The 14918-nt window shown below is 44.2% G+C and overlaps 1 protein-coding gene across 8 annotated transcripts in view; it reads right to left on the bottom strand.

The window, feature by feature from the left end:
• Nucleotides 1–2843: 2843 nt before the first annotated feature.
• The window catches only part of foxp4 (forkhead box P4), a 188193-nt gene continuing 176118 nt past the window's right edge, over nucleotides 2844–14918 (bottom strand). For all 8 annotated transcript variants that reach the window (XM_036983565.1, XM_036983567.1, XM_036983568.1 and 5 more), the window contains 3 exons: nucleotides 10362–10428; nucleotides 9319–9494; nucleotides 2844–9244 (listed from right to left, as the gene is read on the bottom strand). In XM_036983565.1, coding sequence (XP_036839460.1) covers nucleotides 9091–9244; nucleotides 9319–9494; nucleotides 10362–10428 — 397 coding nt within the window. In that variant the 3' untranslated portion in view covers nucleotides 2844–9090. The remainder of the gene's footprint in view (nucleotides 9245–9318; nucleotides 9495–10361; nucleotides 10429–14918) is intronic.

Here is a 14918-nt window from a genome sequence, read left to right as displayed (position 1 = left end):
ATGACAGCAACCGCAGCTGACCCGCTCACTCCAGGTAGAAATCACCCATAGGCACAGATCTAGGATCAGCTGTCCCTCCCAAATCCCTGACCTTTAACGGAGGTGAAACACAAAACAGGGTAAGGGCAGAGAGAAGGCTGAGGATTTACTCACTGTTATCACTGTGATGTTAGAGAATGCAGGCATAACATGAATTAATGAGCACTACAACAGAGGAAAAAACAGGGTGAGCACTACAACAGAGGAAACAACAGGGTGAGCATTACAACAGAGGAAGCAACAGGGTGAGCACTACAACAGAGAAAAAAAGGGTGAGCACTACAACAGAGGAAACAACAGGGTGAGCACTACAACTGAGAAAAAACAGGGTGAGCACTACAACAGAGGAAACAACAGTGTGAGCACTACAACTGAGGAAAAAACAGGGTGAGCACTACAACAGAGGAAAAAACAGGGTGAGCACTACAACAGAGGAAACAACAGGGTGAGCACTACAACAGAGGAAACAACAGGGTGAGCACTACAACAGAGGAAAAAACAGGGTGAGCACTACAACAGAGGAAACAACAGGGTGAGCACTACAACAGAGGGAACAACAGGGTGATTATTACAACAGAGGAAACAACAGAGTGATTATTACAACAGAGGAAACAACAGGGTGAGCACTACAACTGAGGAAACAACAGGGTGAGCACTACAACCGAGGAAAAAACAGGGTGAGCACTACAACAGAGGAAAAAACAGGGTGAGCACTACAACAGAGGAAGCAACAGGGTGAGCACTACAACAGAGGAAAAAACAGGGTGAGCACTACAACAGAGGAAAAAACAGGGGGAGCACTACAACAGAGGAAGCAACAGGGTGAGCACTACAACAGAGGAAACAACAGGGTGAGCACTACAACCGAGGAAAAAACAGGGTGAGCACTACAACAGAGGAAGCAACAGGGTGAGCACTACAACCGAGGAAAAAACAGGGTGAGCACTACAACAGAGGAAGCAACAGTGTGAGCACTACAACTGAGGAAAAAACAGGGTGAGCACTACAACAGAGGAAACAACAGGGTGAGCACTACAACAGAGGAAACAACAGGGTGAGCACTACAACAGAGGAAACAACAGGGTGAGCACTACAACAGAGGAAAAAACAGGGGGAGCACTACAACAGAGGAAGCAACAGGGTGAGCACTACAACAGAGGAAACAACAGGGTGAGCACTACAACCGAGGAAAAAACAGGGTGAGCACTACAACAGAGGAAGCAACAGGGTGAGCACTACAACCGAGGAAAAAACAGGGTGAGCACTACAACAGAGGAAGCAACAGTGTGAGCACTACAACTGAGGAAAAAACAGGGTGAGCACTACAACAGAGGAAACAACAGGGTGAGCACTACAACAGAGGAAACAACAGGGTGAGCACTACAACAGAGGAAACAACAGGGTGAGCACTACAACAGAGGAAAAAACAGGGGGAGCACTACAACAGAGGAAGCAACGGGGTGAGCACTACAACAGAGGAAACAACAGGGTGAGCACTACAACAGAGGAAACAACAGGGTGAGCACTACAACAGAGGAAAAACAGGGTGAGCACTACAACAGAGAAAAAACAGGGTGAGCACTACAACAGAGGAAACAACAGGGTGAGCACTACAACAGAGGAAACAACAGGGTGAGCACTACAACAGAGGAAAAAACAGGGTGAGCACTACAACATAGGAAACAACAGGGTGAGCACTACAACAGAGGAAACAACAGGGTGAGCACTACAACAGAGGAAGCAACAGGGTGAGCACTACAACAGAGGAAGCAACAGGGTGAGCACTACAACAGAGGAAACAACAGGGTGAGCACTACAACAGAGGAAACAACAGGGTGAGCACTACAACAGAGGAAACAACAGGGTGAGCACTACAACAGAGGAAGCAACAGGGTGAGCACTACAACAGAGGAAACAACAGGGTGAGCACTACAACCGAGGAAAAAACAGGGTGAGCACTACGTCACACAGTCAAAGTGGTGAATATGATTTGACAAATGTCATCAGCTAAATGAGATGGCGAGACTGGTAGAGGATCGAAGTCTCTCACCAGACACACTCCATACCTCTACTATTCCAGATGTTTCCCTTGACTCACACACCACACACACATTGGGACCGCTGCTCCCACACTCTCTCCCTTTCCTCAATCAGGCTGGAGTGATGAGTGAGTCCACCTACAGTATGTGTGTATTGGGTGAGTGTGTATTGTGGGAGTGTGTATTGTGGGAAGGTGTATTGTGGGAGTGTGTATTGCGTGAGTGTGCATTGTGGGAGTGTGTATTGTGTGAGCGTGTGGTGTGTGAGTATGTATTGGGTGAGTGTGTATTGTGTGAGTGTGTATTGTGTGTGTGTGTATTGTGTGAGTGTGTATTGTGTGTGTGTGTGTATTGTCTGAGAGTGTATTGTGTGAGTGTGTATTGTGTGTGTGTGTATTGTGTGAGTGTGTATTGTGTGAGTGTGCTCCTTGCCAGGAGTCTGTTTGTTCTGAGGCCTCGCCCTGTCTGCCACTCTTATTCAAAGCACATTTCCCTCCTCTCTCTCTCTCTCTCTCTCTCTCTCTGACACACACAATATAGCTCTTTCTAAATCTCAGGAGGAATTGGTGAAACATTGGTGAGCTGGGGAGAAAGGTGGAGAAGGGGGAGAGTAGGGCCAAGGGGATGGTGGATTCAGCTATGGTTTGGGGCAGGTGTATGAGGCATTTGACTGCACTACGGAACCATCCCTTTACCTCTAGGAATAGCGTGCGTAAAACCAGTGGCACATCTGGACAGATAAAGAACATCACGCTGACACAGTCAGACAGTGTAATAAGTATTTTATTGCATTTTATAATGCCATTGTCAATAATTAGTACAGATTACATGCAACTAGACCTACTGTACAGTTGTTTTATTGTCTGCATGGACAGACACAAGAAGATTCAGGTTACAAATACACAGATATATGTGTGTTTTATACAGCATGAGGAAAGGACAGTGACTGGCATTACATGGCCACCCAGGGAAGGGGGAAAGGGCAGTGACTGGCATTACATGGCCACCCAGGGAAGGGGGAAAGGGCAGTGACTGGCATTACATGGCCACCCAGGGAAGGGGGAAAGGGCAGTGACTGGCATTACATGGCCACCCAGGGAAGGGGGAAAGGGCAGTGACTGGCATTACATGGCCACCCACGGAAGGGGGAAAGGGCAGTGACTGGCATTACATGGCCACCCAGGGAAGGGGGAAAGGGCAAAGGTCTCGGTGGCAAAGTCGCCTTTTTTAAAACCTCTTTTAGACCATCTTAAAAACCACTGCCTGCTCCTACTTTACCAATTCCCCTGGGTCACACTTTCAAAAAATGAAGAAACAGAACAAAATAAAAAGATAAAAGAGAGGTAAACAGAAACTAAGTAATGTTACAGAAAGTCACTGAATGTACACACATTCCTAAGATACAACCAGAGGACAGCTGAATGTACACACATTCCTAAGATACAACCAGAGGACAGCCAGAGGACAGCTGAAGTGGTAGTTCCATTTTTTGGGGGGGCTGTGAAGTTCATAATAACATGGGCAACTGTCCTTTACGTTCCCTTTTCCTCAACATGACACCGAAGAGCTGTCCAATCATAGAGCAGGGGCGGGGCCAATTAGGTCCCTGGAGTCACTAATGATCCAATAGGAAGAGTGCTTGTCCAAGAGATGATAGCGATGGTGATAGCGAAGAATGGTTTGAGGTATGGGAAGTAGCTTGTGGTAGATCAGTGCCTAGGGTTGGTTTGGTTACGGTTGTGGTTATGGTTGTGGTGGTCTGTTAGCTTGTAAGCCATGGCCACTCACAACACCTTTGGTTAGGATTCTAATTGGACAAATGCCATCAGGTGTTTGATTGAGGGCCACGCCCAGTTGTCCTATTGAGTGATTGACCGCTGTAAGTTAAAGGTCATCAAAGGAATGACTGTGGTCAGGGGTCAGAGGACACATATTGGCACATAAAGGACCCACAACATCACCTTTACATTGGTCCATCTTTAAAAGCAAGAGAGGGGCTACATATTTTCTTCAATGATTTTCCTCTTTCTCTCATTTTTTCTGAGGTTTTGGTCCTGTCTTAGAGAAAAGTCCTTCTGAGGTATCAACAATACATAACGAAGTCAACTTGTTGTTTTACTGTTGTTTTTCTTTTTCTTTCCTTAAAAATGCAGTACAGAGACAAAAGGTATCAAAATAGACCTAGCTAAGATAAATATACAAACAGCTGTTACCTAAACCACTTATCTAACTTTAATTCTTTTATTTTTTTTGAGATAATACACTTAAAAAATCATCGTCCCAGACGTTTTTATGAAGAAAACGAGAGAAAAAAAGAAAGGAATAACTATTCAACAAAGATACCTGCAGCACTTAATATGATAAATACATACACTTCAGCATTAGCAATACAGTATAGGAATCCAAGCTGGAAGCTTTACAAAAACTAAATGAAGAAAAGAGAAAATCAAAAAGACATAATGGTAAAGAATGCCCTCGAGAGCTAAGCCAAGTGTTAATATAGAATAATACATCATAACAGCCAAACCAGAGAAGGAACAGAAGTGTCTATGGCGATCTGTCAACATCATCAACGAATGTCAATCTACATCTTGATAAAACAGCTTGGCAAACAGGTGTACCTTAAAGGATGAGAATTCAAACATCATATATTTACTGAATGCAGCAGCGCCTCTTTCGTGAGAGTTTGGATCATAACAATAATAGTAGTAGTAATCATTCATTCCTTTGTAAGCTGTTATTATTGTCCGTCTCCCAGCAAGCTCTGTGTTTGTCTTTGGATAGTATCTTCAGTTACTCAGAGCCTCTCCTCAGCTGTCTGAACCAAGGGGCCAACAGGGGCCCGGCTCCTAGTGACAGGGGCCACTATTCGCCGTGAAGGGCCAGCTCCATGTCACAGGGCTTTAATTCCCAGCTCTGAGGCTTATTGACTGATACTAAGGGCCCTTTCGACTGAACACTGACTACAGCCGGTGAGTGTGTTTCCTTTATCGCTGCCATCTTAAAGCTGTTCTCTCCATTCATGTGTAGTGTGGGCCGCTGGCGTGTACTAGTGTGTGTGTGGCCCAATGGCGGGTGCAGGGCACTCATACATTCTGCCCATCATCACTCCTGACAACCAGCTTCCTGCCCCATTGAGTCGCAGCTAACGACTGGACTATCATTGGCTGCCGGCAAAGCCGGCTCATAAATATGCGTGCATACAATTAGAGCACCCAGTTAAGAGGCTTTTCACAGAGTTTTATGATAATGGACAGTACGGAGAGAGCCAATAATACACAGCTGAGAGTAGACCTTTTAAACATGGTGACCACTTCACTCTTCACTCTTAGGAGAACGCACCAGTTATCTGGTGTTTTAGGAGAGGTAGTCTATCTTTAACGGGGTGTAATGTTGTTGTAACGTCTCTTTGTTTTTGCGCTCACGCTCATGAATTTGGAGTTCAGATAGCCAGACAAGCTTTTTCAGCCCCACTTAATGTGTATTAACAGTAAGCTGTGTTTTGGTATATTTCACTATTATTATTGAGGAAGATTTTTTTTTTAAACCAGACATATTTCTGGTCTCCAGTCTCCCATTTGCTTTTATTGTGAACCATTTTGAAAAGGAGGTAGTGTTATTTTTGGTTTTTACTCTCGGTGTCCCTCTCCCACTTTGTTTGTTATAAATCAGTCTGATGACGTGAAGCATCATAACGCTACTTCTACAGGAAACAGTGCTGTTTTACACAGGAAGTCAATACAAAGACTCCTTTATTAAAAAACAAAGAAAATGGTGCAAGAGTTGATTTGACAAAACTGTTCCCAAATTTTGTTTTAGAAAAAAGACATAAGTTGACATGTCCCTTGGTGTGCTCCTTTCACATTGGTATGATTTTGTCATTTGTCAGTTGTTCTCTCTTTGCTGTAAATATCACAAATGGTCATAATGGTATGTCTGTTCTGAAAAACCCTCCGTTTGTCTACTGATGTGATGTTTGGAATGACAGCCAGCTTCAAGCAGTCTCTATCACAACTACTCACAGACTAGGGGATTATGAACGTGTTTCTATAGCAACGTGAGAGCATGAAGACATTATAAGAGCGAAACATTATCATTTTGTTCCTATTTATTATAACACCTGTCCTTTTTGGTATTTGTTAAACTGTTGTGTCTGCTAGAGTATACTGTAGGTGAGGAGTAAAGAAAGTACATTAAGTAAACTGTTCACTGCTAGACAATGGGACTTTTGGTCCTATTCAATCAAACCGGGAGCCGGGTCAGAAAAATGACATTCTCCTGCATAGCACAAAGGGATGTTTGAATGTATAGAGTTTCACAATGAAAATATTGTTTTGGTTGAGGAAATTAATCAAAACATGCATTATTACAGTGCAATAAAAATGTATTTTTGTTTTACACGGTATCCCAGTTAATGGACAACTGACAACAGCCCACTTCTTTTTTTGCTGGCTTCTAGTGTCACATACAGGTATATAAATGTTGTGTTCAAGTGCCTAATGAGGGTAAGATAATTATTAGTCATCTTTAACCCTGAATCCCATCTTAGGCTTGCCTACAGCAGAGCCTGTCATAGGGTTGTGTTTGAAACACAGGTAGCCTGAGCATGGAGAGATAGAGATTTAAATCCTAAGTGCTTTCTTTCTTTATCTATGGAACTGCAAAAGTGTTGTTTGTTAATACTGTTTTTGGCCTTCAACCATAGCATGCCTAATGTTAGTCGTCATTTGCACCAGTTAAACATATGTAAAAAAGATTTTAACATCACCAAATTCTATTTAGCATTTTATACTTTGGTTTTTGGAATGGTCAGTACTGTCATGAACAAATTCAACGTAAGAGTTACGATAATACAATAATCATTTAAATGTCAGATGTTTATTGTCTTTTGGCCAGTTCTTTAGAGGAAAAACTCAAAAGGGGAAAAATAAACTACAGGGTTTTTGGTTTTCTACACATTTCTTTGGTTACCTGTAACAAAAATAAAATGGGAGAAAAAGCAGAAAATACATAAAAAATAACGTGTTTAAATTTGGTATGGCACTGCAGAGAAGGTAATGCTTTTATGCTCACTGAAAACAAAAGACTTTAAATCTCACGTGCTATTCCTTTGAGTTCAACTCACACAGTGAATTGCAGACAGCTTCTATACAGTAACTATAGTAACAATAGAACTTTGAAATGAAACTGAGCAGAGTTGCCACGTTTTGGTGTCCCACACAAAGAATTCCCCCTTACTTCTTTAACATTTTGCACACACTTCCGGGCAGAAATTTGTGGGATGAGGTATTCTCTGACTGCCATAATATATTTTTTCAAGCATTGCTTTGTATCACAGCTGATGTTTCTCAACTAACTACGAGAAGATAAAATAAAAAGGAATGAAAGTTAGTTAAAAAGGAATAATACAAATGGATGATAATGTTGGGATTATTGGTGAGTGTTCTCAGGAGCTGAGGCCCTCGATTCTAAGTGCTATTCTCAATCTCCTGCCATCTAAACTGGCAAACCCAGACACACAGAAAGGTATTCATGGTGGGCTGGGGTATAGGGAATTTTGGGACAATACTGCACTTTCTTTGCCACCAATACTAGTTTGGAATGGTGTGAACAAGCAGAGTTAATAAAAACTAAAAACTAAATTTTTACAAAATACACTTTGAAACAGAATTATATCACCATGGAAATATGAATCCTAAAAAATAAATGAAGATAACATCAAAGAAAGAAGGAAGTGAAAAAGCCACCACTTTTTGGATATAAAATGTTTTCTATTCCATAATAAATTCCATAATAAACTATTTTAGTCAGATATCTCTGTGTGGATGATCTCTCCTTCCTCCCCCTCTCAGGTTGCCCTGTGCCCATCACTCTCACACATGAAGGAGGAGTAAAGCACCAAAGGGTCTTTTTTGGGGGGGAAACAATGTCTTCTTTATTTGTTTGTCATAATGAGTAAAGAGAGTCTTGTCTGGCTTGGGCAGAGAATGGCTAGAGAGTGGGCATAGGGCAGAGAATGGCTAGAGAGTGGGCATAGGGCAGAGAATGGCTAGAGAGTGGGCATAGGACAGAGAATGGCTAGAGAGTGGGCATAGGGCAGAGAATGGCTAGAGAGTGGGCATAGGACAGAGAATGGCTAGAGAGTGGGCATAGGGCAGAGAATGGCTAGAGAGTGGGCATAGGGCAGAGAATGGCTAGAGAGTGGGCATAGGGCAGAGAATGGCTAGAGAGTGGGCATAGGGCAGAGAATGGCTAGAGAGTGGGCATAGGGCAGAGAATGGCTAGAGAGTGGGCATAGGGCAGAATCCTGCAATCCAGTCTCAGTCCCACCTATGGATCACTGACTGGTTTGTAAGCTTGGTTTCTGATGTGTGAGCAGGTGAATCCTTGAGAAAACCGCTGTTCTTCCTTCCATCTATAAGCCCAGCAGTTCTTTCAGGCAAAAGAAGAAAAGAAAAAGAAACTAACATGACCGGAGAAGAGGAGGAGAGTTATACACCTCCTGGTGACTGTTCCAAACAATATATACACATGATCTGATGTGTGTGTCTCTCCACACTCTCTCTCACACACCTGTATGTATATTGTAGTGGTGTGAACATCAAACTACCAGCACTAAAGGACTGTAGGGCGGGCAGACCATCTGTGTGAATCAACAGGGAGAGGAGAGAGGAGAGGGGACCCTCCCTCCATATCACCACTGAGAGCTGTCTCTCTGACAATACGCTGCTCATCGGGTGAGGGTGGAGGGGGTGAGGAGGAGGGGGTGAGGTGGGTGAAAATGTGTGGGAATAAAGCAATGCTCCAGAGTGTTATTTTTGCGTCGGTATGTAATGGAGGTCTAACCCTGTTTGTCAATGTTGTTGGTTTCTTGCTTTATAAAAATCATGATCTTTATCTTTTTTTTTTATCTCTATCTTGTTTTTTTACGTGGTCATCATTTCGCTTCACTCCAATGGAGCGGGTGGGATTAAACCTCAAAGTCCCGTCCACTGGTTCAGCTCATCCAATCCTACTCCAGCTCCTCGGTGGGAAGCTCATCATCCAAATCGTGGTCATCGCGATCGCTAGGCAATGCCATGTTCTGAGTGACAGTTGCCATGAGCGACATGGAGCGGCTGTCCTCCTCGATCTCAGTGGGCTCCTCCTTCACATGGACCTGGTGTCTGAAAGGCAGAGGGACGCGTTAGAGAAAGACAGAGAAAGAGAGAGGGAGTGTGTTTGTGTGTGTGTGTCTTACCCATACTGCTGTGGGCTGAGTGTAGGGCTGCAGCTGCCGTTGCTGTTGACCTGTTCCACAGTGGAGCTGACATCATCATGACCCATCCCATGCAGCATGTTGAGGCTGGCGGCAGATGAGGGGTTAACCAGGCCCTGGCTGTTCAGTAGAGTTAAACTGCTCTCTGCAAGGGCCGCCTGACACACACACACACACACACACACAGGAACACACAGATTTACATTAAAAGACACTCACATACATCACAATTGACTTCAAGTACTTATGGATCCACAAATAAACTTTGTGAGCAAGAAGAACCCATGTATTTATTCAGTAACACAGATGCTTTGACTGTTTAGTCCTGTTGAGTACTTGCTGAGCATTTCGCTGCACCGTTTTAACCTGCTGTAAATGTGACGAATAAACGTTGATTTGATAATCAGTCATGCTGAAGACTAAAGCAGTGTTGCCTGGATGACTAACTCTTCAGGATTACCACATACAACCACTAGGGGGCTCCTGCACACTACACTTCACTGCTCAAGGGTTTAGTGGCGTGTGTGTGTGTGCGTGTGCGTGTGGTGGGGAGCGGGTGGGTTAGAGGGTAGAGAGAGAGAAAGAGAGTGAAAGTGAGAGAGCATTCATTGCTGGTTGGTTTGCCCAGGGAGTGTGTGCAGGTGATATAGGAGTGACTGAAATTGATTTTCTAGGACAGGCACAAATTTCATGCAGTGACCTTAATTGACAAATAGTTGATGCTATAAGTCATCTGAGTCATAGTCGGATGGAGTAAGGTGTATGTGTACAATTGTTCTTCCTTTAAAAGTTTGGAGCCGCGACCGTTTCTGGTAAATTTGTGGCAAATTGCGTCATTCTGGCAACAATGGCTGACACTTATGTGCCACAGAATTAGTATGTTAGTATGTTAAAGGAAGAACCACTGTCTGTGTGTTGGGAGGTGTGTGTGTGTGTGCATGTGGGGAGGAGTGTTCTGGATGTGTGCACGTGTCACTAACTAGCCTAACTTGCTAACTAGTGTGTGTGTAGGTGTGTACACTAACCTGGTAGCTGGCGTTTAGGGAACCGAAGCCCAGGCCTGAAATCATATTCTTCACCAGAGTAGGACTCCTAGAGAGAGAGCGAAAGAGAGGGGGGAGAAAGAAATAGGTGGAGATTAGAATTAAACACATCTCACGTATACTGGGTAGATGCAGTGAAATGTGTTGTTTTTACAGGGTCAGCCACGGAGCAGCACGTAGCCTAGCGGTTAAGAGGGTCGGGCCAGTAACCGAAAGGTTTTTCACCTTGTTGGCTCAGGTATTCGAACCAGCGACCTTTCAGTTACTGGCCCAACACTCGAACCGCTAGTCTACCTGCTGCCCATATGTTGAGTGCATGTGTGTAAAGGAGCAGCTGCAGCCAAAAACAACTTACAAATGTAACAAATGCACCCACTACACACACAAGCATACACACATACTGTAAACAGATGCTGTTAACACACCCACAACAGCGGTTCCCAGTCTCTGATATCTGTTGTGCAGGCATGTGTGTATTTAAGTGTGTGTGTGTGTTTGATTGTGTAATATGGCCTGATTTCTCTGGCAGTTGGAATTGAACATCTTGTTACACATGTTAACAAGCCTCTGTCTTCCGTGTGTGAAGATTTGTTGACACACGCTTCACGCTAAGAAACCTCTCTCCACAGCAGCACAGTAATGGTGTCCACAAATACGTAGAATGGGAAACACACACATTCACACATTTAGATATGAAACACACACACTGACTGAGCAGGCCTTTAAATTTGACTCCTGAGTTAACCCCTTGGTAATAATTAGGGATGAACATATCGGAATGTCTAGTTTAACGCCCCGATGTGCAAAACTGCTGTCAAAGCTGACGTGCATACCTAGACTCAGCAACAACAAAAAACGTCCCTTTTTCAGGACCCTGTCTTTCAAAGATCATTTGTAAAAATCCAAATAACTTCACAGATCTTCATTGTAAAGGGTTTAAACACTGTTTCCCATGCTTGTTTCTATGAACCATAAACAATTCATGAACATGCCCCTATGGAACGGTCGTTAAGACACTAACAGTTTACAGACGGTAGGCAATTAAGGTCACAGTTATGAAAACTTAGGACACTAAAAGAGGCATTTCTACTGACTCAGAAAAACACCAAAAGAAAGATGCCCGGGGTCCCTTCTCATCTCCGTGAATGTGCCTTAGGCATGATGCAAGGAGGCATGAGGACTGCAGATGTGGCTAGGGCAATAAATTGAAATGTCCATACTGTGAGACGCCTAAGACAGCGCTACAGGGAGACAGGACGGACAGCTGATCGTCCTCGCCGTGACAGACCACGTGTAACAATACCTGCACAGGATCGGTACATCTGAACATCACACCTGCGAGACAGGTGCAGGATGGCAACAACAACTGCCCGAGTTACGCCAGGAACACACAATCGCTCCATCAGTGCTCAGACTGTCCACAAATAGGCTGAGAGAGGCTGGACTGAGGGCTTGTAGGCCTGTTGTAAGGCAGGTCCTCACCAGACATCACCGGTAACAACTTTGCCTATGGGCACAAACCCACCGTCGCTGAACCAGACAGGACTGGTAAAAAGTGCTCTTCACTGACGAGTCGCAGTTCTGTCTCACCAGGGGTGATGATCGGATTTGAGTTTATCGTCGAAGGAATGAGCGTTACCCCCGAGGCCTGTACTCTGGAGCGGGATCAATTTGGAGGTGGAGGGTCCGTCATGGTCTGGGGCGGTGTGTCACAGCATCATCGGACTGAGCCTGTTGTGAATACATCCTCCTCCCTCATGTGGTACCCTTCCTGCAGGCTTATTCTGACATCACTGCTATTAGCTTCACAACATACATACTATGGAATGCTGTTTGGGTCTTTACGTGTAAAAAAAGATACAGTAGCACTGTCAAAGCTGTACAAAACATTCTGCAAACAAGAAAACACCGGCCACGAACAATGTGTTTACAATACTGTGTTGGTAATAAAGCATAATTTGTTTGACCGCAACTTCTGGTGTAGCTAGCTTTAGCTTGGTACGTAGCTAGCACCAATACAACCAGCCTGAAAACAATGACCAGTAGAACCTGCAGTCATTTTCATTATTCTTAGCAATGATTTAAGAATCCTGTGAGTAAGTATTAGCTAGGTTGCCACTTGTTGTTTGCCTATTGAAATTGAACTTCAGTTCATGAAAATAAATAGCTAGACAGCTACTTAACCCTGTTGCCCAAAGCTAACGTTATAAGCAGCCAGTTAGCTTCATCTGGCTATTGAGGCTCAACCGCACCATGTTATGTGTTAAACTAGCCATGGCAATGATTAGGCACAATAGTGGAATTTGCGGTTTGCCTTCAAAATAAAAGTATGCCATTGACAGTAATGCAAATGAAAACAAATAGTAGAATTATGCCATACTTTTATTTTGAAGGCTAACCGCAAAGTCCACAATTGCAGCTAATCCTTATTGTGGCTAGCTTCACATAGATGGGTCCGACCACCAATAATCAAATAAGAACTGTCTTATAAATGAGGGTTATTTAGATGATGACACCCATCTATATATTTAGCTAACTAACTATAGCTACTGAAACAGATTATGTCGTTCTGCTATGTTTTTGGGAAAGAACATTGTTTGCATCCATCAGCTAGCTATTTTTTTTTTTTAATGACCAGCACTGTATGTCCGCGAGACAACTTTATCAGCATCATTGCATACTAATCGATGAACCGTTGTGACATATGAAATACTAATAACTACGTAAAAAATGTATGAACCCTTTAAATGATTACGTGAGGTGCAGTCATATTCAGGTCCTGAGTGGTCAACAAGCTTATTTGACACGTCAAATAGTGTTAAATAGTATATTTTTTGACACGCAAAGACTCAAACGGCGTTCCATAGAAATCCTGGTTGAGAATGAAATGACTGAACAACGAAACAGCACAGCAAGTAAGTGAAAGAAATATGTTTTGATTGTTTTACTGGTAATGGGGACATACGAAAATGCCAACAAAATAACTTTTTGATCAGTGTGTGTAACCTTTATTTAACTAGGCAAGTCAGTTAAGAACAAATTCTTATTTACAATGACGGCCTACACCGGCCAAACCCGGACGAAGCTGGGCCAATTGTGTGCCGACCTATTGCACCTCTTGCACTGAGATGCAGTGCCTTAGACTGCTGTGTCCATGTGTGTGTGTCCACTATTTAACTGTACTAAAATCCTTAAAAGTCTGCTAAAATTATAAATATGCATTTTAAATATTGGTTATCAGTATCAGGTTTCTTTTGGCAAGGAAAATATTAGATATTGGTAAGGGCCAAAAATGTAATATCAGTGCATCACTAGTAATAATGACACAATTATACATGCCAACACCTATAACCTCACACACACATCACCCACACACACTTATCATCAGAGCCAGGGTGGACAGGCAGGCAGATTCATGTGGGAGATAAATGTGTGTGATGAGAGCCAGGTTGGGCAGGCAGACAGATAAATGTGTGTGATGAGAGCCAGGGTGGGCAGGCAGGCAGATAAATGTGTGTGATGAGAGCCAGGGTGGGCAGGCAGGCAGATAAATGTGTGTGATGAGAGCCAGGGTGGGCAGGCAGACAGATAAATGTGTGTGATGAGAGCCAGGGTGGGCAGGCAGGCAGATAAATGTGTGATGAGAGCCAGGGTGGGCAGGCAGGCAGATAAATGTGTGATGAGAGCCAGGGTGGGCAGGCAGACAGATAAATGTGTGTGATGAGAGCCAGGGTGGGCAGGCAGACAGATACATGTGTGTGATGAGAGCCAGGGTGGGCAGGCAGACAGATAAATGTGTGTGATGAGAGCCAGGGTGGGCAGGCAGACAGATAAATGTGTGTGATGAGAGCCAGGGTGGGCAGGCAGGCAGATAAATGTGTGATGAGAGCCAGGGTGGGCAGGCAGGCAGATAAATGTGTGATGAGAGCCAGGGTGGGCAGGCAGACAGATAAATGTGTGTGATGAGAGACAGGGTGGGCAGGCAGACAGATAAATGTGTGTGATGAGAGCCAGGGTGGGCAGGCAGACAGATAAATGTGTGTGATGAGAGCCAGGGTGGGCAGGCAGACAGATACATGTGTGTGATGAGAGCCAGGGTGGGCAGGCAGGCAGATAAATGTGTGTGATGAGAGCCAGGGTGGGCAGGCAGACAGATACATGTGTGTGATGAGAGCCAGGGTGGGCAGGCAGACAGATAAATGTGTGTGATGAGAGCCAGGGTGGGCAGGCAGACAGATACATGTGTGTGATGAGAGCCAGGGTGGGCAGGCAGGCAGATAAATGTGTGATGAGAGCCAGGGTGGGCAGGCAGACAGATAAATGTGTGTGATGAGAGCCAGGATGGGCAGGCAGACAGATACATGTGTGTGATGAGAGCCAGGGTGGGCAGGCAGACAGATACATGTGTGTGATGAGAGCCAGGGTGGGCAGGCAGGCAGATAAATGTGTGATGAGAGCCAGGGTGGGCAGGCAGGCAGATAAATGTGTGATGAGAGCCAGGATGGGCAGGCAGACAGATACATGTGTGTGATGAGAGCC

This window comes from Oncorhynchus mykiss, chromosome 7 (genome assembly GCF_013265735.2).
Source record: "Oncorhynchus mykiss isolate Arlee chromosome 7, USDA_OmykA_1.1, whole genome shotgun sequence".
In the NCBI taxonomy this organism is placed as follows: domain Eukaryota; kingdom Metazoa; phylum Chordata; class Actinopteri; order Salmoniformes; family Salmonidae; genus Oncorhynchus; species Oncorhynchus mykiss.
Note: the sequence above shows the minus strand (reverse complement) of the source record. Positions and strands in the feature narration are given on the sequence as shown.